The sequence below is a fragment of the Oncorhynchus mykiss genome, chromosome 17 (assembly GCF_013265735.2).
Source record: "Oncorhynchus mykiss isolate Arlee chromosome 17, USDA_OmykA_1.1, whole genome shotgun sequence".
In the NCBI taxonomy this organism is placed as follows: Eukaryota; Metazoa; Chordata; class Actinopteri; order Salmoniformes; family Salmonidae; genus Oncorhynchus; species Oncorhynchus mykiss.
The window spans coordinates 54067878-54090908 of NC_048581.1; the positions used below are offsets into that span (position 1 = coordinate 54067878).

The following is a 23031-nucleotide window of genomic DNA, read 5'->3' on the forward strand; positions in this document are numbered from 1 at the left end:
AGTCTCATATGTAGCTGGTCATATGTAGCAGGTCATATGTAGTTGGTCATATGTAACTGTTTAAATGTACCTGGTAATATGTAGTCTTGCTGTTCATATGTAGCTGGTCAAATGTAGCTGGTCATATGTAACTGTTCATATGTAGCTGGTCATGTGTAGCAGGTCATATGTAGCTTGTCATATGTAACTGTTTATATGTAGCTGGTCATATGTAACTGTTTATATGTAGCTGGTCATATGTACTGTAGCTGGTCATATGTAGCTGTTCATATGTAACTGGTCAAATGTAGCTGGTCATATGTAGCTGGTCATATGTAGCTGTTCATATGTAGCTGTTCATATGTAACTGGTCAAATGTAGCTGGTCATATGGAGCTGGTCAAATGTAGCTGGTCATATGTAGCTGTTCATTTGTAGCTGGCCATATGTAGCTGTTCTCATGTAGCAGGTCATACAGTATGTAGCTGTTAGCTGTGTGTCCTTATACTGTCTTCATAACACACAGACTATGTTAGATTAACGTGTGTTCACCGCATAAAACCAACTTTGTCTTTGTCTTCCTCAGTGTTATGGAAAAGCATAATGATCCCAATTTGAGGTTCAATACGCTTTCCCAGCAGGAGATGGGTCTGGTCCATCCTGTCCCTGTGCCAAGCACCCAGACCAGGGGTCAGTGGTCAAGCAAGCTGGAGTTCCTCCTGGCTGTGGCCGGACAGATCATAGGCTTGGGGAATGTATGGAGGTTCCCATATCTGTGTTACAAAAATGGAGGAGGTGAGTCTCACATAGCATCTTTACATGGTCATACATTTAAACACATATTAAATGTATGGCAAGGTGAGCCTTTGTCTTTTACATTATCAATGCAAAAGAGCTAGTCACTTCATTTAACTTCATTGTGGTGGAGACAGTACAGAGTTGTTCTTTTCATATCTTAGGCTAATATTGAAATCACACAATTACAAGACGGTAATAGGATAATCATTAAGAGATGTGTAATCATGGCCTGATATAAACATATCAGTGGTTTCTATAATATTATAGGGATATTTACACACTAGAGCTAGATGCTATCAGGCGGGCACAATCATAAAAACAACAGCGCCTGCCTGTGTGCACAAAAGGATCCAAAACCTTCTAGGTGCTTCCAGAATCTCTATACTGATATGCACATCACTACTGTCCAACGTTTTGTTAAGCTCTGATAGAAATATGCTATGAAGTACAAACATGTCTCTCTGACATGTAGAATTAGGAATCACAATGACTCTTCATGGCCTTTCTATCTGCAATGTTCGATGATGTTAGGCGACTGAGCGTGTCCCAGAAACCCCATGATAATATCCCTAACATTTACATGACAAATGGACGCACAACACTTCAGGTGGTAGCTAAGTCCGTCAGCTACACAAACACATACTTGCATTCCTGTGGTTAAATTCAAACAAACTAATAGATTTTTTTTCGATATTTAAAAAAAAAAGTATAATCTTTATGAATTATATCATGAATAGGACTGGTGGAGTTATGTCACACATGCAGCTAACACAGACATGTGGAAATGTCTGCTCTACCTAAAATTATAACCAAGTAATTGCAGTATTTCCTCAAAAATGGAAAAGGCAAGTGGAAGGGGCATAAAGTAAGGAACTTGTCTGTCGGCCCTGCTTTAAAGACCAAAATTGGTTAAAGAAAATTGTGATAAATTAAAATATTTACCAGTTTTATTTAAGGACCAAAAATTGACAGCTGTGCCATATAAATTGCAAAATAGTTGGGAAGAGATTTTCAATGCACCGATTCCATGGCACATGGTTTATGAATTGACACAAAAAACGACACCGGATTCAAAACTTTGAATTGTTCAATTCAAATTAATTTGCTAAATTCTTGCAACCAATAGAATGTTATATATATATATATATATATAGGGGAAACAATTTTCCCAGCTCTGCAGATTTTGCTGCGTGAAGGCAGAGTCATTAGATCATTTATTTTGGTACCGTCCATATGTAGCTGAAGAATTGCAACAATTACCTTGAGCTAATGCAGCAGATAGCAATACTAGGTGATTTAAAAAGTCATAGTCAATTGATCAATAAAATAATTATTATTTTAGCAAAAATGTTTATCTTTCATTTATAATCTGTAGAAACTATGAGAATAGAAAGGTTCAGTACTTTTGTGAAGCATCTGTCAAGCCCTGACCAGAGAGAGACATTTATTTCTCTATTTGGTTAGGTCAGGGTGTGATGTGGGGTGGGCATTCTATGTTTTGTTTTCTATGTTTATTTATTTCAATGTTTTGGCCGGGTATGGTTCTCAATCAGGGACAGCTGTCTATCATTGTCTCTGATTGGGAATCATACTTAGGTAGCCCATTTTCCTTCCTTTCAGTGTGGGTAGTTGACTTTTGTTAGTGGCACAATAGCCCTGTAAGCGTCACAGTTGTGTGTTTGTGTGTTGTTTTGTTGGCGACATTTTAAATAAAAAAGAATATGTACGCTCACAACGCTGCACTTTGGTCCACGTCTTTCGACGGCCATGACAGCATCACAGTACAGTTGAAAAATATATGGCGAATAGAAATCCAATGTGGATGGTGTTAAGAGATAGATGGGAGGGGTTGAATGGAGCTGAAGGGTGGGAATAATAGCAACAAGATAACAAATGTAAAACATATGGGGTCTGTAAAATGTATATAGGTTCAGAACTGTTGTGAAATAGCACAGTTATAAATACAGTGGGGAGAACAAGAATTTGATACACTGCCGATTTTGCAGGTTTCCCTACTTACAAAGCATGTAGAGGTCTGTAATTATCATAGGTACACTTCAACTGTGAGAGACGGAATCTAAAACACAAATCCATAAAATCACATTGTATGATTTTGAAGTAATTAATTAGCATTTTATTGCATGACATAAGTATTTGATCACCTACCAACCAGTAAGAATTCCGGCTCTCACACACCTGTTAGTTTTTCTTTAAGAATCCCTCCTGTTCTCCACTCATTACCTGTATTAACTGCACCTGTTTGAACTCGTTACCTGTATAAAAGACACCTGTCCACACACTCAATCAAACAGACTCCAACCTCTCCACAATGGCCAAGACCAGAGAGCTGTGTAAGGACATCAGGGATAAAATTGTAGACCTGCAGAAGGCTGGGTGGGCTACAGGACAATAGGCAAGCAGCTTGCTGAGAAGGCAACAACTGTTGGCGCAATTATTAGAAAATGGAAGAAGTTCAAGATGACGGTCAATCACCCTCGGTCTGGGGCTCCATGCAAGATCTCACCTCGTGGGGCATCAATGATCATGAGGAAGGTGAGGGATCAGCCCAGAACTACACGGGAGGATCTGGTCAATGACCTGAAGAGAGCTGGGACCACAGTCTCAAAGAAAACCATTAGTAACACACTACGCCGTCATGGATTAAAATCCTGCAGCGCACGCAAGGTCCCCCTACTCAAGCCAGCGAATGTCCAGGCCTGTCTGAAGTTTGCCAATGACCATCTGGATGATCCAGAGGAGGAATGGGAGACGGTCATGTGGTCTGAGACAAAATTAGAGCTTTTTGGTCTAAACTCAACTCGTTGTGTTTGGAGGAAGAAGAAGGATGAGTACAACCAGAAGAACACCATCCCAACCGTGAAGCATGGAGGTGGAAACATAATTCTTTGGGGATGTTTTTCTGAAAATGGGACAGGACGACTGCACCGTATTGAGGGGAGGATGGATAGGGGCATGTATCGCGAGATCTTGGCAAACAACCTCCTTCCCTCAGTAAGAGCATTGAAGATGGGTCGTGGCTGGGTCTTCCAGCATGACAACGACCCAAAACACACAGCCAGGGCAACTAAGGAGTGGCTCCGTAAGAAGCATCTCAAGGTCCTGGAGTGGCCTAGCCAGTCTCCAGACCTGAACCCAATAGAAAATCTTTGGAGGGAGCTGAAAGTCAGCATTGCCCAGCGACAGCCCCGAAACCTGAAGGATCTGGAGAAGGTCTGTATGGAGGAGTGGGCCAAAATCCCTGCTGCAGTGTGTGCAAACCTGGTCAAGAACAACAGGAAACGTATGATCTCTGTAATTGCAAACAAAGGTTTCTGTACCAAATATTAAGTTCTGCTTTTCTAATGTATCAAATATTTATGTCATGCAATAAAATGCTAATTAATTACTTAAAAATCATACAATGTGATTTTCTGGATTTTTGTTTTAGATTCCGTCTCTCTCACAGTTGAAGTGTACCTATGATACATGACAGACCTCTACATTTCAAAAAGTATCAAATACTTGTTCTCCCCACTGTATATGGCAAATATAAACATCAGAAATAGAGGAAGGCCAGGACAAAAAAAAGTATAACTACTGTAAATGACATTGTGTCTGTAAAATGTATATAGTATGTATAAGCTAGAAGTAGAAGCCTAAGTTTGATTATTTATTAGTTTACTGAAATTGGGGGAGGGGTGGTAGGGTTTGCGGGGAATAATATATACAGTGGGGCAAAAACGTATTTAGTCAGCCACCAATTGTGCAAGTTCTCCCACTTAAAAAGATGAGAGGCCTGTAATTTTCATCATATGTACACTTCAACTATGATAGACAAAATGAGAAAAAAAATCCAGAAAATCACGTAGGATTTTTTATGAATTTAAATGTAATGTAAATATGTAAATTTAAAAAATAATATGGGGATGAGGTAGGCATATTGGATGGGCTATTTACAGACGGGCTATGTACAGCTGCAGCGATCGGGTAGCTGCTCAGATAGATGATGTTTAAAGTTAGTGAGGGAAATATAAGTCTCCAACATCAGCGATTTTTGCAATTCGATCCAGTCCTTGGCAGCAGAGAACTGGAAGGAAAGGCGGCTAAATGAGGTGTTGGCTTAGGGGATGACCAGTATTGTATTAAAATGTATTAAAATACATTCTAAAAAGATATGCATATGAATATGTGTATGTATGTATAATATGTATGTGGAAATGATGCAGACAATTACATTGATGGAAGTGACAATCTATCCACAATATTTAAGCTGGTCCACCCCCTAAAAATATATTTATAAATAAGAAATACTTGTGTTCCCTTCTCTGGATGGTATGAATGCGATCAAACCTGAAAGGGGGGGGGGGGGGGGGGTGGATTTGAGGTGATTCAGATGGCTTCGGGAAAAATATTTGTCTTGTTAAACCATAATCACGTGAAGTCAAACATTAAGTTATGGTCTTGGGCCATATGTTAAATTGTGTATTTTTATTTGTATTTCATTTTATTTCACCTTTATTTAACCAGGTAGGCTAGTTGAGAACAAGTTCTCATTTTCAACTGCGACCTGGCCAAGATAAAGCATAGCAACACAGAGTTGCACATGGAATAAATGAAACATACAGTCAATAATACAGCAGAACAAAAGAAAACAAAAAAGTATATATACAGTGAGTGCAAATGAGGTCAAATAAGGGAGTTAAGGCAATAGATCGACCATGGTGGCAAAGTAATTACAATATAGCAAATAAATACTGGAATGGTAGATGTGCAGAAGATGAATGTGCAAGTAGAGATACTGGGGTGCAAAGGAGCAAGATAAATAAATAAATACAGTATGGGGATGAGGTAGATAGATGGGCTGTTTACAGATGGGCTATGTACAGGCGCAGTGATCTGTGAGCTGCTCTGACAGCTGGTGCTTCAAGCTAGTGAGGGAGATATGAGTCTCCAGTTTCAGTGATTTTTGCAGTTCGTTCCAGTCATTGGCAGCAGAGAACTGGAAGGAAATGCGAGCAAAGGAAGAATTAGATTTGATGGTGACCAGTGAGATATACCTGCTGGAGTGGGTGCTGCTATGGTGATCAGTGAGCTGAGATAAGGTGGGGTTTTACCTAGCAGAGACTTGTAGATAACCTGTAGCCAGTGGGTTTTGCGACGAGTATGAAGCGAGGGCCTACCAACGAGAGCATGGGGCGTTGGTGACAAAACAGATGGCACTGTGATAGACTGCATCCAAATTGTTGAGTAGAGTGTTGGAGGCGATTTTATAGATGACATCGCCGAAGTCGAGGATCGGTAGGATGTTCAGTTTTATGAGAGCATGTTTGGCATCATGAGTGAAGAATGCTTTGTTGCGATATAGGAATCCGATACTAGATTTAATTTTGGATTGGAGATGCTTAATGTGAGTCTGGAAGGAGAGTTTACAGTCTATCCAGACACCTAGGTATTTGTATTTGTCCACATATTCTAAATCAGAGCAGTCCAGAGTAGTGATGCTGGGTGGGCGGGCAGGTGCGGGCAGTGATCGATTGAATAGCATGCATTTAGTTTTACTTGCATTTAAGAGCAGTTGGAGGCCACGGAAGGAGAGTTGTAGGGATTTGAAGCTCGTCTGGAGGTTAGTTAAAACACAGTGTCCAAAGAGGGGCCAGAAGGATACAGAATTGTGTCGTCTGAGTAGAGGTGGATCAGAGAATCACCAGCAGCAAGGGCAACATCATTGATGTATACAGAGAAGAGAGTCGGCCCGAGAATTGAAACCTGTGACACCCACATAGAGACTGCCCGAGGTCCGGACAATAGGCCTTTCCTATATGACACACTGAAATCTATCAGAGAAGTAGTTGGTTAACCAGGCGAGGCAATCATTTAAAAAACCAAGGCTGTCGAGTGCCAATAAGAATGTGGTGATTGACCACCTTGAGCGTGGCTGAGGTGCACCCATGACCAGCTCTGAAACCAGATGCATAGTGGAGAAGGTACGGTGGGATTCGAAATGGTCGGTAATCTGTTGGTTAACTTGGCTTTCGAAGATGTTAGAAAGACAGGGTAGGACAGATATAGGTCTGTAGCTGTTTGGATCTAGAGTGTCACCCCCTTTGAAGAGGGGGATGACAGCGTCAGCTTTCCAATCTTTGGGAATCTCAGACGATATGAAAAAGAGGTTGAACAGGCTAGTAATATGGGTTGCAACAATTTCGGCAGTGGTTTAACTTGTGTTGTTCGTAAGGGGTGTTCTTCATCCCTTATGTGCTCTTTCTGTTCACCTGTGGCATTCCACTCTTTCTCCTGGAGACCTCCTTGGGCCAGTACACCACGCAGGGCAGCATCACCTGCTGGAGGAAGATCTGTCCCTTGTTTGAAGGTAAATATCAGGTCTCATATTTATAAAGGGTCATTGAATAAGACTGCCGATCTAGAATCAGGTAGCCTCTGTCCGTATAAGCTTAGTCATTATGATCTAAAAGGCTAATCTGATTCTAGATCAGCCATCCTACTGGTATGCTTTATGAATGCGGCCACGGGGCCTTGTTGTACGTATTGCATCCATATTAGGGATTCAGTTGACAGTGTTTGTCTGACCATTGAGAGCATTTACTTCCTACGGTGGATGCCATCTTGGGGAAATAGACATGAAAGCCTGATAGGTAGAAGGAAGAAAGGCTAAAGCCTTCAGTAAAGAATAGATAACATTCAGAGGCACTGCAGGACAAACTTTGTCTGTTTGTTGTATGTGTACTCAAGAAAACTGAGAAAGTAGTATTGCAATCCAAAGCAATGTCAATATGATTTAAATTGATATTCAGCACGTAAACTCAAGGTTTCTGTCTGGAGCCTTTGTCAAGAATGTGCTGGTTGAGGGTGACATATAGGGCAAGACAATTAGCCATAATAGGTACAGTATACGCACAGTACAAGCAGGCTTTCCTTCTGTAAATGATATTGCACTATTGTATTTGTAAAAGTCAATTCACCATGATTTTAATCACATTGCTTTAACAGTTTGAAACAATATAAGGATACATTTTAGATTGCTTGGGGGGGGGGGGGGGGGGGGGGGGGGGTGTGACTGGTCTGTTTCTAACCTGATTTAACTTGAAAAAGGGGTTAAAGTAACGAGACATTTCACTCAAGTTATTGGATGAAGCTTGGATTAAGCATCAACAGTATACCACAGGCTCACACTAATTCATGAGCTATTACATGATAGAGTAAGTGACAGTCCTTAATGTGACATGACACGTGCATTCAGGACAATTGTCTTGTGTTCAAACATTCACAAATGTCTGTCTTGTTGGAATGCCACCATAACTTATTAATCAGAGCTGGTGACTTTGAAAGGAGTCTAATCCACATCAAAAAGTAACACAGCTAAATGTTTTTTATGGTTTTAGGTTGAGAATGTGATTGGATATAACATATGTCACATCTATTTCTTAGAAGAAGACTTTTTTTACATTTAAATCTCCATGTTTGTCTATAAAATCTCCTCCTCCTCATCTTCCTCCTCAGGACTGGGTTATGGTAGTCAGGTGGTGGTTCTATATTCCAGCATCTATTACATCACCATTCTAGCCTGGGCCTTCTTCTACCTCTTCTCCTCATTCAGCTCTGAGCTCCCCTGGGCCAGTTGTAGAAACAACTGGAACACAGGTATGTATATCAGTGTAGCCTGAGTGCCAGTCTGCTTGTGCTGTCATACCAACTGCCTGTCATTCATTGTCATATCAAACCTGTTTGGATTGACAAGGACAGCAATGGAGTTTGCATTGCATAGAACACAAACAGATCTGGGACCAGGTTAACTTCAGTGTGTAGACATGTTGACATTGACATACCTTTGTCATGCCCAAATGATAGATAGTATCTTAAATTGTTGGACACCACTGGGATATCCACTGAGATATTACGTTTTTGACAAGCGAGTTGATTAATGTTTTCTTTTTGTAAATGTCTCCTTATCCAGGAAAGATTCAGAGAGTTCTGAGACATGCTTGTTATTGTGTAATTTCCTCCTAACCAGCAACCTGCATGGAGTTTGACAGAAGAGTAGTGGGACATCTAAATTGGACAGTAGTAGGGAACGCAACATCGCCAGTGAGTGAGTTCTGGGAGTGAGTACACAAAATCATTCCAATTTATCAACTCCTTATTAAGTCCTTACAGATGGAAATCATGGCTATGTTCCTTTTTGAAGGCGTTGAGAGAATGGTGAAAAGCAAGTGGTGGGATTGTAACTGAAAATATGATTTCAGAAGGAGAGTTTTGAGTCTCACAGACAGTCCAAACAAGCTAGGCACTGTTCGCTGGGAGCTGGCTCTGTGTCTTCTACTGTCATGGATTCTCTGTTACTTCTGTGTCTGGAAAGGAGTGAAGTCTACTGGGAAGGTAAGGTGGGATCTCTGCCATTCAACCTGATGACACCATGAATACTGTAGAGTTGTTAAGATGAGCCATAGACTGAGGGAATGTAATGCTGGTCTGGTCCCCCTCCCCTCAGGTGGTCTACTTCACTGCCACCTTCCCCTATCTGATGCTGGTGGTGTTGCTGGTCCGTGGACTCACACTGCCGGGGGCAATAGATGGTATCAAGTTCTACCTTTACCCAGATCCAGCCCGCCTCACTGACCCACAGGTAGGAACACACTTCACTGTATAATTTGTGTCCAGGTGCAACAAACTATCAGTACATACTGTAGTGATTTGTGGGGGATAAATGGTAACGTCTCTGTCTGTGTTTGAGCCCTAGTCAACATGACCGAGGGCAGCAACCATTACCACTGACCCAAGAAACGTAACTCCCTTGGTGCAACAGTTTGTGGTTTTAAGAGCATCAGATTTGTTACAACATTAATACTTCATTAAAAAAATAACTCTGAATTTCAAAGCAAATATATTTTCTCTACAAGGTCAAAATAAGTACCATTTGAATTCACCTCTAATACCCTGGGATGAGACTAGTATATCGGAATTGTGAAACTATGAAGACTATTGTCTCTGGTGTGTCTCACAGGTGTGGATGGATGCTGGAACACAAATCTTCTTTTCCTATGCTATCTGCCTCGGCTGTCTGACTGCTCTTGGCAGCTACAACAAATATGACAACAACTGTTACAAGTGAGTGGTGGAATGGAATGTATGATGGGCTATGGAGAACCTACCTCAGAACAGTAACATACAATAAATGGACTTTGGGACAATATGTTTCGTCAGTCAAAATGGGGGTAATGACGATAGATGGAACATGAAAACGAGTGTCGTTTTTGTTATGTTATGAAAAGTTAACTTACAACGTTATAAAGGAAACATTGTAACTTGAAGAGTTTTCATAATATGTACCTGATGTTTACACACTGTACGTTATGTGGAAAATGTCCAGATGAAATAGAATGTTTTTGTAAAGGTGAAATGTGAAGTTAGTTGTCTAAATTGGATCTGAGTGAAATCCAGACCTTGCCTCGTAACTAGCGACGCCCAGAGAACTTGCCATAAGACGTAAACGCCCCTTTCTGACCCGAGGATATTACACATGTGAGTTAAGAATTTACATAGCAGACTAGGTGAACAGGGTCATGGTCTTAGTTACAGTAGTCGCAAACACAAAATGCAACACGAGGTCGAAGAAGACAAAGGAAGCTCTTAATCTATACTACAGATGAGTAGCTGTGTCTAAGAGGGTGAATGCAAGCAGGACCAACTGGTTATTCTCTCCAAGGAATCGTGTGTCTACACTGCTTTCATTCCCACACTGGAACCACCTATACGCTAATTAGTCGTCCTCAGGAGACCCCTTTTCAGAACAAGAGCGAGGAAACAGACCACTAAGACAAAGGACACTTACATCATGTGGACAATCAGAGACTTACACCCGGTAACATCAGAGGAGAAGGAGGAACTCGGTCCACGAGGAGCTACCCCACCAGAGACCGTCGACACATAATTACATCATTATATTCTAACCATATAACCATAAGAGCGGCAGTTCGGGGCAAGGTTAGGGCTAAACTTAGCATAGTTTACAAATGTTCCCAAATGTGCATTTTTCTTTTTAAATCCCCATTTTGTGTAACACGTGCCATACTGTGTTGACTCGCTAGGTACCTGTTTCAGTGTACTAAGTTCTAATCAATAGCCTAGACGGTATGTTTGTGTATCTTATATTATCATTTAGCTTGTTAGTAAAGAAATAATCAACTCAATTGGTGTGGTACAGACTTATTTAGTGGGACTCGGGTTTGTGCAGATTCACAGATTATGCGATATTCAGGACGAGACTGTAGAGGAAATTAATGAATTAGCGACTTTTGCAAAATCAATATACTGACATTCTTTGAGTTAATTTGGGAAATGGAACCTCAATAAAACCAAACTTTCCCATGGTGCCCAGGTTGCTGTGATAATAATTACCTGAGTAATTTAATCACGTAATTATAAACAGTTAATTATTCGATGAACAGTCATCACATTAATCAATACAACATCACGACACTAGATAAAATGTGCTGGCAGAAAGTTTTCTCTTGCCTGCAAAAACGTCCCCTGTGCACATAATTCTTTGGAGGTAGGGTTGCAGAAATGGTAGAGTATCTGGAAAGTGTGATGATCTACATATTGTAGGTCATTTGGATGCCTTTGTGTTGTGACTAACAGGGAAGTGAATCTCTTTATAGGGACTGTGTGTACCTGTGCCTTTTGAACAGTGGAACCAGCTTTGTGGCCGGTTTTGCGATCTTCTCTGTTCTGGGCTTCATGGCTTATGAACAAGGGACAGATATCTCAACCGTGGCCGAATCAGGTAAGTGTTGCAGCAGTGAGATATGAATGAATGAATGAATTCATGAATAAACAACAATGCACAAACAAACAAATTAACATACCCTTGTAAATTCTGCTTTGTTACAAGACAGTTGTCTTAGCATTTCAGGGATCTAACTATTCCCTCAGCTTCTGAGAGTTCAGTAATGAGTTTACCTGTATTGCTGCATACAGGTCCTGGCCTGGCATTCATTGCCTACCCTCGTGCCGTGGCCATGATGCCATTACCCCAGCTTTGGGCCATCTTCTTCTTCATCATGATAATCCTCCTGGGTTTAGACAGTGAGGTGTGTTAGTGTGGCCCTGAAGGTCTACGAAATATTTTCTTTGCGAAGGATATTTACATAACCTACAATAGATGCTACAATCATCACTAAACTAATGGATGTGAAACTGTGAATGAGTAGCTAGTATTTCAAAGAAGAGCGTTTCCACTGAACCCCATCATCTCTCCTTCAGTTTGTAGGTCTGGAGGCATTGATGACAGCCATCTCAGACATGTATCCCTCTTTCTTCCTGGTTGGCCATCGGCGTAAAATCCTCCTCCTCATCATCAGTGTGGGTAGCTTCTTCATCGGCCTGGTCATGGTCACAGAGGTGAGAGATCATTTGAAGTCATCATTTTATAAGGATATAGGATATACAATATAGAATTTAAAGGCCATCGTTATTAGATCAATCATGACAGTAACGAGATATATGATCGATAATGTTTCAACATATCCCTGTATTTCAACAAACCTCCTCATTTCGCAGAATTGTTGGTTGATTTATTCCGTAAGCGATTGGGCTTATGGACACACCTACGATCATTGTCTGAGTGTTTTGTAGACTCTGGAGGTAGATTATAGTCTTATTGTTGTGTTCAGTAAGACTGTACCTTATACTTTCTTTCTACCCCTCCTCTATTTGCAGGGAGGCCTGTATATCTTCCAGCTGTTTGATTACTATGCCTGCAGTGGGATGACTCTGCTTCTCTTCGCTATACTACAGTCAGTGTGTATCAGCTGGGTTTATGGTGAGATAGCCCGGCCTACTCCCAGTGCCGTTTCTAAGTATAAGTTCCCATTTATGGCCCTCAACCACTTTTGTTCAATGTCAGTCGTGGTCTCAACTTACTGTTAGTTAATATAGTATATATATATATATATATATATATATATATATATATATATATATATTTTAGTAGAATACACAATGTGAAATTTTGAAATGTGGAAGTGCACCCACAGTTTTCCTCTTGTTATGTCAGTCACTGACAGTCACCCAATTAGCCCATGTCAGCTACCATGTTATAGTTGGCTAAGTAAGTTAGTCTAGCCAGCTATCTAAACCTTGTATTATATTACAAACGTTCATGAAGGCATTTTCATGTAAGTTATTATTAAGTGTTACCACTATCATTGTAGGTGTTATGAAAAGATAAGAGTCAAATATGGTCAGTGCTATCAGGGATCCTTGGAACGTCCCTACCTTGAACCCTAACCTTAACACCTACCCTTACCTTAACCCTTACCTTACCCATTTTAAAAGTCAACTACAATGGAGTAGGAACATCCCAAGGATCCCTGATAACAAGGAATAAAAGATCCTGCATGGCCCCATTCCATCGATCCCAGATAGTCAATCACAGAAACCCTAATTGCAGGTCAGTTTCCCTCAGGAGGTTTCTGTTCAAGGTGTTTATGGTGTTTTCCAAGTTGTTCCTCTAGCAGACATTGCCACTTTGGACATTGACGTGAAACGACACCTCGTTACCTTGGGATTATCAGGTTCTGACATGTTGTTCAAAAATGAGTTGTTCACATAGCGTTGCTCTTTAGGTGGTCCTTTACATGTGAGATAAGTAGTATTTTTGAAAAAGTTAATTTACAATGAAAAAAAAGACATAGGAAGTTCTATCTACACAAACACCTTTTCACTTGGTGCTATAAGGTTCTATATGTAATCCAATCACAATGCTATGTTGTCAATATAATTGTACATAAGGTGATATACATGAAAACAGGAGGACATCACAAAACAGTTCTTAGATCTGTGACTTGAAACATTTTCATTATCTCAAAACTATTAATTTTGCACGTAGAACCTTATAGTCCCAAGTCCTTGAGGATTCACATCACAGGTTCTTGTTGTAACATGTACGCTGGGAGTCGGGAAGCAAGTTCAGGGAGTGAATTTAATAACTCTAACATCGAACATATCAAAAAAATATAGGTAGCGTACAGACATGAACACCGGAACAGAAACAATAACACCTGGGGAAGGAACCAAAGGGAGTGACAGATATAGGGATGATTTATCAGGAAGGTGATGAAATGCATGTGAGTCTGATGAGGTGCTGGTGCGCGTAACTGAAGTGACAGGTGTGCATAATGATGAGCGGCCTTGGTGACCTAGAGAGCCGGAGAGAGAGTACACTTGACACTGGTCCTCTTTTTATATTAATTAGATTTATTTTTCACCAGTTTTTCAGAAGAATGGCCATAACGTAAGCTCTTATTTTCTAAACAAAAAATACAGGTACCTTAGACCAGTGTTTCCTAAACTCGGTCCTGGGGCCCACCCCTGGGTGCATATTTAGTTCTTTGCCATAGCACTACACAACTGAATCAAATAATAAAAGCTTGATGTTGAGTTAGTTATGAGTTAATCAGCTGTGGGGGGCACAGGACCGGGTTTGGGAAACCCTGGTTAGAGCTGTTGTCCAGGTTTCCTAATCTGTAATTGTTTGAACCTGTCTGTTACTTGGTGGTTTGAGAATGTTTACCTGGGTATTTGACAAACCAACTGTGTATTTGACAGACCAACTTTTAAACCCTTTTATTGACTGCTGTTATTTTGAGTCCCTGTTGATATGTTTACTCCACAGGTGCAGACCGTCTGTACGATAATATAGAAGACATGATCGGTTATCGACCATTACCCATCATTAAGTACTGTTTGAAGTATTTCACTCCAGTCATTTGCACTGTAAGTTTTATTTATTTACACCACACTGTCAACAGCAAATTAATTTGTAATTTGTCCAATAAAAGTTATAGTAAACATGACGTTTACATTGAATATATTAGGCTATTGTTATCATTAACATTAACATACATTACTGTTTAATTTAATTTCACATATACAGTGAAACGTTTTGACACACCTACTCATTCAAGGGTTTTTCTTTTTTGTGACTATTTTCTACATTGTAGAATAAGAGTGAAGACCTCAAGACAATAAAAAAAACACAAGGAATCACTTAGTAAAACAAATCTAAATATATTTTTGATCTTAGATTCTTCAAAGTAGCCACCCTTTGCCTTGATGACAGCTTTGCACACTCTAGGCATTCTCTCAACCAGCTTCATGAGGAATGCTTTTCCAAGCCCCCACCCCCCACACCATCACACCTCGTCCTCCATGCTTCACAGTGGGAACCATACATGCGGAGATCATCCATTCACCTACTCTGCAGCTCAGAAAGACACGGTGGTTGGAAACAAAAATCTCAAATTTGGACTCATTAGACCAAAGGACAGATTTCCACTGGTCTAATGTCCATTGCTCGTGTTTCTTGGCCCAATCAAGTATCTTCTTATTATTGGTGTCCTTTAGTAGTGGTTTCTTTGCAGCAATTTTACCATGAAGGCCTGATTCACAGTCTCCTCTGAACAGTTGATGTTGAGATGTGTCTGTTAATTGAACTCTGTGAAGCATTTATTTGGGCTGCAATCTGAGGGTCAGTTAACTCTAATGAACTTGTCCTCTGCAGCAGTGGTAACTCTGGGTCTTCCGTTCCTGTGGAGGTCCTCATGAGAGCCAGTTTCATCATAGCACTTTTCTGCAACTGCATTTTTTTTGCAACTGCATTTTAACCTGTTACGGATGGTGGTTCCTGTACAGGAACCAAATCAGCGGAAATTTCAGAGCGCCACCCATAGTACTCGATAAAACTCAAACTTTCATTAAAACACACACGCAAGATACTCAATTAAAGCTACACTCGTTGTGAATCTAGCCAACACGTCAGATTTGTAAAATGCTTTTCGGCGAAAGCATGAGAAGCTATTATCTGATAGCATGCACCCCCCGAACTACCTGAACGAGACCTAAACAAAAGATCTAGCGGTAGCCGGCGCTACACAAAACGCATAAATAAAATATAAAACATTCATTACCTTTGACGAGCTTCTTTGTTGGCACTCCTATATGTCCCATAAACATCACAGTTGGGTCTTTTTCCCGATTAAATCCGTCCATGTATACCCAATATGTCCATTTATAAAGGCCGTCTGATCCAAGGAAAATTCACCTTTTCCAGACGCAAAAAATTAAAATTAAAAAAGTTGCCTATAAGCTTTTACAAATTACTTCAAAATACTTTTGTAAACCAACTTTAGGTATTAATAAACGTTAATAATCGATCAAATTGATCACGGGGCGATCTGTATTCGATAGCAGCAAGTCTTGAAATCATCGTCCATTTTTTTCACTTTCATAATTTCCTGGGTGCACCCCAAGACAGGAAGTGCCTATATGTCATCCCACCAAGGATTAACCTGCAATGAAATGCGACATCGTGCGACATCATGTACTGGCGACATCGCCGTAGACAATTCAAAGACTGGCGGATGAATATATATATTTTTTTGGGGTGAACAGTTTTCCCTGGGATTTTTACTCCTGAACACGTTCTGTTATAGCCACAGACATGATTTAACCAGTTTTAGAAATGTCAGAGTGTTTTCTATACACACATACTTATCATATGCATATACTATATTCCTGGCATGAGTAGCAGGACGTTGAAATGTTGCACGATTTTTAACAAAAAGTTGCGAAACGCTGCGATTATTCGCATCATCCCTAATGTTCTTGAAATTTTCTGCATTTTCTGACCTTCATGTCTTAAAGTAATGATGGACTGCCATTTCTATTTGCTTATTTGAGCTGTTCTTGCTATTGTATGGACGTGGTCTTTACCAAGTAGGGCTGTCTTCTGTATACCTCCCCTACCTTGTCACAACACAACTGACTGGCTCAAATGCATTAATTCAACATATTAACTTTTAACAAGCCACACCTTTTAATTGAAATGCATTCCAGGTGACTACTGTACCTCATGAAGCTGGTTGAGAGAATGCCAAGAGTGTGCAAAGCTGTCATCAAGGCAAATGACTACTTTGAAGAATCTAAAATAAAATATATTTTGATTTGTTTAACACATTTTTGGTTACTACTTGAATCCATGTGTTATTTCATAGTTTTTTTATGTCTTCACTGTTATTCTACAATGTAAACATTGGTAAAAAATAAAGAAAAAACCTTGAATAATTAGGTGTGTCCAAACTTATTACTAGTAATGTATATTTAATTGTTCCAATTTCATAAAATGTTTGTTACTGTAACGGTTTTCTTCTATCTCCTCCTCTGACGAGGAGGTGAGGCAAGGAACGGACCAAAATGCGGCATGGTTGGTGTTCATGTTCTTTAATAAAGGAAAAACTCAAACATGAACATAATACAAAACAACAAACGTGAGAAAACCTAAACAGCCTATCTGGTGAAAACAAACAGAGACAGGAACAATCACCCACGAAACACTCAAAGAATATGGCTGCCTAAATATGGTTCCCAATCAGAGACAACGATAAACACCTGCCTCTGATTGAGAACCACTCCAGACAGCCATAGACTATGCTAGATACCCACACTAAGCCACAAACCCAATACCTAACAAAACCCCAAGACAAAACACACCACATAAAAAACCCATGTCACACCCTGGCCTGACCAAATAAATAAAGACAACACAAAATACTAAGACCAGGGCGTGACAGAACCCCCCCCCCCCCCCCCAAGGTGCGGACTCCCGGCCGCACAACTAAACCCATAGGGGAGGGTCCGGGTGGGCATCTGTCCACGGTGGCGGCTCCGGCGCGGTACGTGGACCCCACTCTAACAAAGTCTTAGTCCATTTGCCTTTCGTCCTTAGATAGGCGACCCTCGCCGCCGACCTTGGCCTAGTAGCCCTCACCAAGGGCCCCACTGGATGGAGGGGCAGCTCGGGACTGAGGGGCAGCTCGGGACTGAGGGGTAGCTCGGGACTGAGGGGTAGCTCGGGACTGAGCGGTAGCTCGGGACTCAGGGGAAGCACAGTACTGAAAGGAAGCCCAGTACTGAGAGGAAGCCCAGTACTGAGAGGAAACCCAGTACTGAGAGGAAGCCCAGTACTGAGAGGAAGCTCGGGCAGGTAGTTGGCTCTGGCAGATCCTGGCTAGCTGGTGGTTCTGGCAGATCCTGGCTGACTGGCGGTTCCCGTCAGATCCTGGCTGACTGGCGGATCCTGGCTGAATGGCGGATCCTGGCTGAATGGCGGATCCTGGCTGACTGGCGGCTCTGGCTGCTCCATGCTGAGACTGGCTGCTCTGGCTGCTCCATGCTGACTGGCTGCTCTGGCTGCTCCATGCTGACTGGCGGCTCTGGCTGCTCCATGCTGACTGTCGGCTCTGGCTGCTCCATGCTGACTGGCGGCTCTGGCTGCTCCATGCTGACTGGCGGCTCTGGCTGCTCCATGCTGACTGGCGGCTCTGGCTGCTCCATGCTGACTGGCGGCTCTGGCTGCTCCATGCTGACTGGCTGCTCCATGCTGACTGGCGGCTCTGGCTGCTCCATGCTGACTGGCGGCTCTGGCTGCTCCATGCTGACTGGCGGCTCTGGCTGCTCCATGCTGACTGGCGGCTCTGGCTGCTCCATGCTGACTGGCGGCTCTGGCTGCTCCATGCTGACTGGCGGCTCTGGCTGCTCCATGCTGACTGGCGGCTCTGGCTGCTCCATGCTGACTGGTGGCTCTGGCTGCTCCATGCTGACTGGCGGCTCTGGCGGCTCCTTGCAGACTGGCGGCTCTGGCGGCTCCTTGCAGACTGGCGGCTCTGGCGGCTCCTTGCAGACTGGCAGCTCTGGCGGCTCCTTGCAGACTGGCAGCTCCTTGTAGACTGGCGGCTCCTTGCAGACTGGCAGCTCCTTGCAGACTGGCAGCTCCTTGCAGACTGGCAGCTCCTTGCAGACTGGCAGCTCTGGCTGCTCCTTGCAGACTGGCAGCGCTGAACAGGCGGGAGACTTCTGCAGCGCTGTAGATGTGGAAGGCTCTGGCAGCGCTAAACAGGAGGGAGATTCCGACAGCGCTGGAGAGGAGGAAGGCTCTGACTGCGCTGAACAGGCGGGAGACTCCGGCAGCGCTGTAGAGGAGGAAGACTCTGGCAGCGCTAGACAGGCGAGGCGCACTGTAGGCCTGATGCGTGGAGCTGGCACTGGGCCGAGAACACGCACAGGAAGCCTGGTGCGGGGAGCTGCCACCGGAGGGCTGATGCGTGAAGGTGGTACTGGATAGACCAGACCGTGCAGGCGCACTGGAGCTCTTGAGCACCGAACCTGCCCAACCTTACCTGGTTGAATGCTACCGGTCGCCCTGCCAGTGCGGCGAGGTGGAATAGCCCGCACTGGGCTATGCAAGCGAACCGGGGACACCGAGCGCAAGGCTGGTGCCATGTAAGCCGGCCCAAGGAGACGCACTGGGGACCAGATGCGTAGAGCCGGCTTCATGGCACTTGGCTCGATGCTCACTCTTCCGTCCGCTCACTCTAGCCCGGCCGATACGCGGAGCTGGTATGTACCGCACCGGGCTATGCACTCGCACTGGAGACACGTGCGCTCCACAGCATAACACGGTGCCTGCCCGGTCTCTCCAGCCCCCCGGTAAGCACAGGAAGTTAGAGCGTAGGTCTCCTACCTGGCATCGCCATACTCCCTGTGAGCCCCCGCCCCCCCCCCCCGCCCCCAAGACATTTTTGGGGCTGACTCTCGGGCTTCCGTCCGCGTCGCCGTGCTCGTCTCTCCAACTCCATTCTCTTATAACCTTCTTCGCACTGCTCCAGCGAATCCCAGGCGGGCTCCGGCACTGTCCCTGGGTCGACCGCCCACCTGTCTATTTCCTCCCAAGTAGTATAGTCCATCCAAAACGTCCTCCCACGTCCATTCCTCTTTTCGCTGCTCCAGCCTTTCACCACGCCGCTTGGTCCTCTTGTGGTGGGTGATTCTGTTACGGTTTTCTTCTATCTCCTCCTCTGACGAGGAGGTGTAGCAAGGATCGGACCAAAATGCTGCATAGTTGGTGTTCATGTTCTTTAATAAAGGAAAAACTCAAACATGAACATAATACAAAACAACAAATGTGAGAAAACCTAAACAGCCTATCTGGTGAAAACAAACAGAGACAGGAACAATCACCCACGAAACACTCAAAGAATATGGCTGCCTAAATATGGTTCCCAATCAGAGACAACGATAAACACCTGCCTCTGATTGAGAACCACTCCAGACAGCCATAGACTATGCTAGATACCCCCACTAAGCCACAAACCCAATACCTAATAAAACCCCAAGACAAAACACACCACATAAAAAACCCATATCACACCCTGGCCTGACCAAATAAAGAAAGAAAACACACAATACTAAGACCAGGGCGTGACAGTTACTTGTAATATTTTGTTTCAACTATAATGCCTGATAAGCATCATCAACAGGGGGAACATAGTGGGTGTGCGCCAGCTCATGCTTTTTATTAGACCATTATCAATGCTCCACCAGAAGCCTGACCTGGAGAAACTATAACATTGTTCTTAACCTTATCTTGTTAATCTCAGTCCTCACTCAACCCTCACTGTTACCCTAATATGTTATAATTAGTACAATGCTATCAGAAAATACGTTGTGTTCTTTAATGTTTATTATACAACCTCCATCCATATCTTTTGTTCTAGGTTACATTTGTCTTTTCCTTGATAAAGTTAGCCCCACTGAAGTTCAACAACACCTTTCAGTATCCTTGGTGGGGTTCCGCCATTGGCTGGTGGTTCACTCTCTCCTCCACCCTCATGGTTCCTCTATGGATGGTTTACATCGTGAGCGTCACTCCTGGTACACTGCGACAGGTAAATAGGGACATCATTTATTATGTTTCTATAGAGTTTCACATTGCTTGACTTGGGCAGGAGCTCTCCGGAGCTGAGTACCGGCACCTAAAATGTTTAACAGCTTGAGCTCCTGTTCCTTTTTTACAATATTATCTCAAAAGTATTGTGGAGCTCCTGCACCTAAATGTAAACAGTACCGGCACCAAACATGAGTACCGGCAACTGTCAGCCCAAGTCAAGCACTAGAGTTTCAAAACAGAAAAGCATCTCAAAGTGGTCCAAAAGCAACACAAATATCATAGGTAGCCTAGCTATAGCTAGTTACGTAGGTTGGCGATAGAGGCTAAGTCTTTGAGTACATTCTCCAAAGATGGAGCAATGGTCATGAGAGGCCATGGTTAATTTCTCACTATCAATTCCAAACTTCAGATCTTTTAAAAGTTGGCAGGTACCACTTGTGTTGTTATCGCTAGTTATGTCTCTATTTATACAATGATCAGATCCATTACCCAAACACCCATTTACTCCCCAATACACACTGATGTTGTTTCTTCTACCAACTAAGAAAGAGGAAAAACAATCAACGTTCTGCAAACATCACCAGTTATTTTATGTCTCATTCCTTTGGTGGTCTGTCTTTGAAATGCTCCTCTGTCCTCTTTATTGATTCCTCAGAGACTGTCCATCCTCACCACGCCGTCAAAGGATCTCCCCATGACCAAGGCCCAGAAGAATTCCCTCCTGGCCAAGCAGTCAGAGCAGGACAGACCCCTGGGGGACACGGAGATACCAGCCTGGGGCCACAACCTCCTAGACAGAGACACGGGCCTCCTGTAGAGACACTGGCCCCCTCTCTCAGCTACCTTCCCTATAGGACTAGAGATAAGCAGGTCCAGCCAGTCACTCAAGGTCCTGACATAAACAATACAAATACTTCCTGTTGTGTAACAGAGACAAATGTGACCCTTTGCTTGGTCTGAGAGGCTTAGAAAAGTATAGTACAGAACATAATCCACCCCATGCCTTTTTCTTGGGAGGGAGATGTGGGCAAGTGTTTCCAAAACACACACTGTTTCCGGTATGTAGAGCTGATGAGACGTAGAAGCACTGGTTATGGGAAGTCTTGGTGTGAAAAAAGAGATGCGGTCATTCTGTTTGGCCCAGAAAACCCTGAATTAATAGAATTGCAGGTCAATCTTGGTGACTCATGTCAGAATGAGGAGAAAACATATTGAGTAAGGTCCGGCACAAAATATGGACCTTTGCACTTTTCCTTTAATTAACCAGGACTGTGGTCATGGCAGAGTAATGATGAATGGATCAAACACCTGTCACACAACATGATGGAAACAAAAACATGACATGTATGCTATTAGTTCCTGTTGGTTAACTGAGTCTGTATATACAAGTGAACAAACTATTTTTTTGAAGATACATTTTATCTTTGGGTGGGTTTAATAATCATATACCTTTATAGTTTTTTCTACTACTATGTAATTTCTTAAGACTTTGTGAAGAATGACATTTGTGAAAATATATTGATGGTTAACGAGAAGGGATTGTGGAAATACATATATAGTAGAAACACTGTAAAATACTGTGATAGGATTTGATGCCAATATCAATAAACTTATCAAACCTTGTGCCATGATTTATATCTTATTTTTTCCACCATTATTCTTTGGAGTACGTTAAATTAAAAGTGTAATTCGCTGCAGAAATATATTCAGGTGTAACATGAATCTGAGACCTGCGTCCTAGAATAGAAGTGATGATCTAGGATCATAGAAAAGGCTAAACTGAACCTAGATAAGCGCTCCTACTCTGAGGTAATTGAACAGAGACATCGTTATTGCACTGACTATAAATAAGTTTCCCCCACAGGGTACAGACAGTTTTCTATAGCCAAGCTGAAGACTAATACAGGAGCAATGCCCTTCTATGAGTTACAGATAAGACCAGTAAGACCAGTTAACAGCAGTTATCATTAGTTCAGGCTAAACCAACACAGAGCACACCCCACCTGCAATTGTGTCTGAGGTGAATTTAGCCTGATATGAAAAATGAATACTTGTAGCTTTAGACAGTTGTTTGTAGAATATCTATATTCATCCTTTATTGAGGTACTGTGGTCTGTATTAGTGTACAAATGGCTCTGATGATTGCTGACCAAACGAGCAGAACCAGCTCTACTATCCCTGATGACAGTCTGTGTTTTATCATTCATAGATACCATTATGACCATCAATGTAGCAGGTTAGGGTGATAATAGTGTTTCAAGATTTTGATGTATTTTTGTTGTTCTCATGATCATTTTACACAATTCCCCAGCTGCACATGACGTATTACAGTAGTATTTGACATTGAGGTCCAGTGATTGGTTGTGTCACTCCACATGTCAGGCTATCACCCTTAGTGCTTCAGCAAGTTGTAATACTAGTTCTAACAGAGATGTTAGACTCTGCTTCTCC

General features: G+C 42.5%; 1 protein-coding gene across 2 annotated transcripts in view; it reads left to right on the forward strand.

Annotated features, from left to right (window-relative positions):
* The window catches only part of LOC110494093 (sodium- and chloride-dependent GABA transporter 2), a 37098-nt gene extending 14895 nt beyond the window's left edge, over positions 1-22203 (forward strand). Inside the window, exons 2-15 of one of the 2 annotated variants that reach the window (XM_021568802.2) lie at positions 565-773; positions 7012-7146; positions 8295-8435; positions 8806-8896; positions 9038-9170; positions 9283-9417; positions 9796-9899; positions 11453-11577; positions 11772-11884; positions 12057-12194; positions 12513-12615; positions 14470-14570; positions 20408-20578; positions 21236-22203. In XM_021568802.2, the coding sequence (XP_021424477.2) occupies positions 565-773; positions 7012-7146; positions 8295-8435; positions 8806-8896; positions 9038-9170; positions 9283-9417; positions 9796-9899; positions 11453-11577; positions 11772-11884; positions 12057-12194; positions 12513-12615; positions 14470-14570; positions 20408-20578; positions 21236-21397 (1861 nt within the window). In that variant the 3' untranslated portion in view covers positions 21398-22203. Of the gene's footprint in view, positions 1-564; positions 774-6708; positions 6761-7011; positions 7147-8294; positions 8436-8805; positions 8897-9037; positions 9171-9282; positions 9418-9795; positions 9900-11452; positions 11578-11771; positions 11885-12056; positions 12195-12512; positions 12616-14469; positions 14571-20407; positions 20579-21235 lie in introns of those variants that run through there. The other variant, XM_036950133.1, reaches the window with a different exon arrangement.
* The last annotated feature ends 828 nt before the right edge of the window (positions 22204-23031 follow it).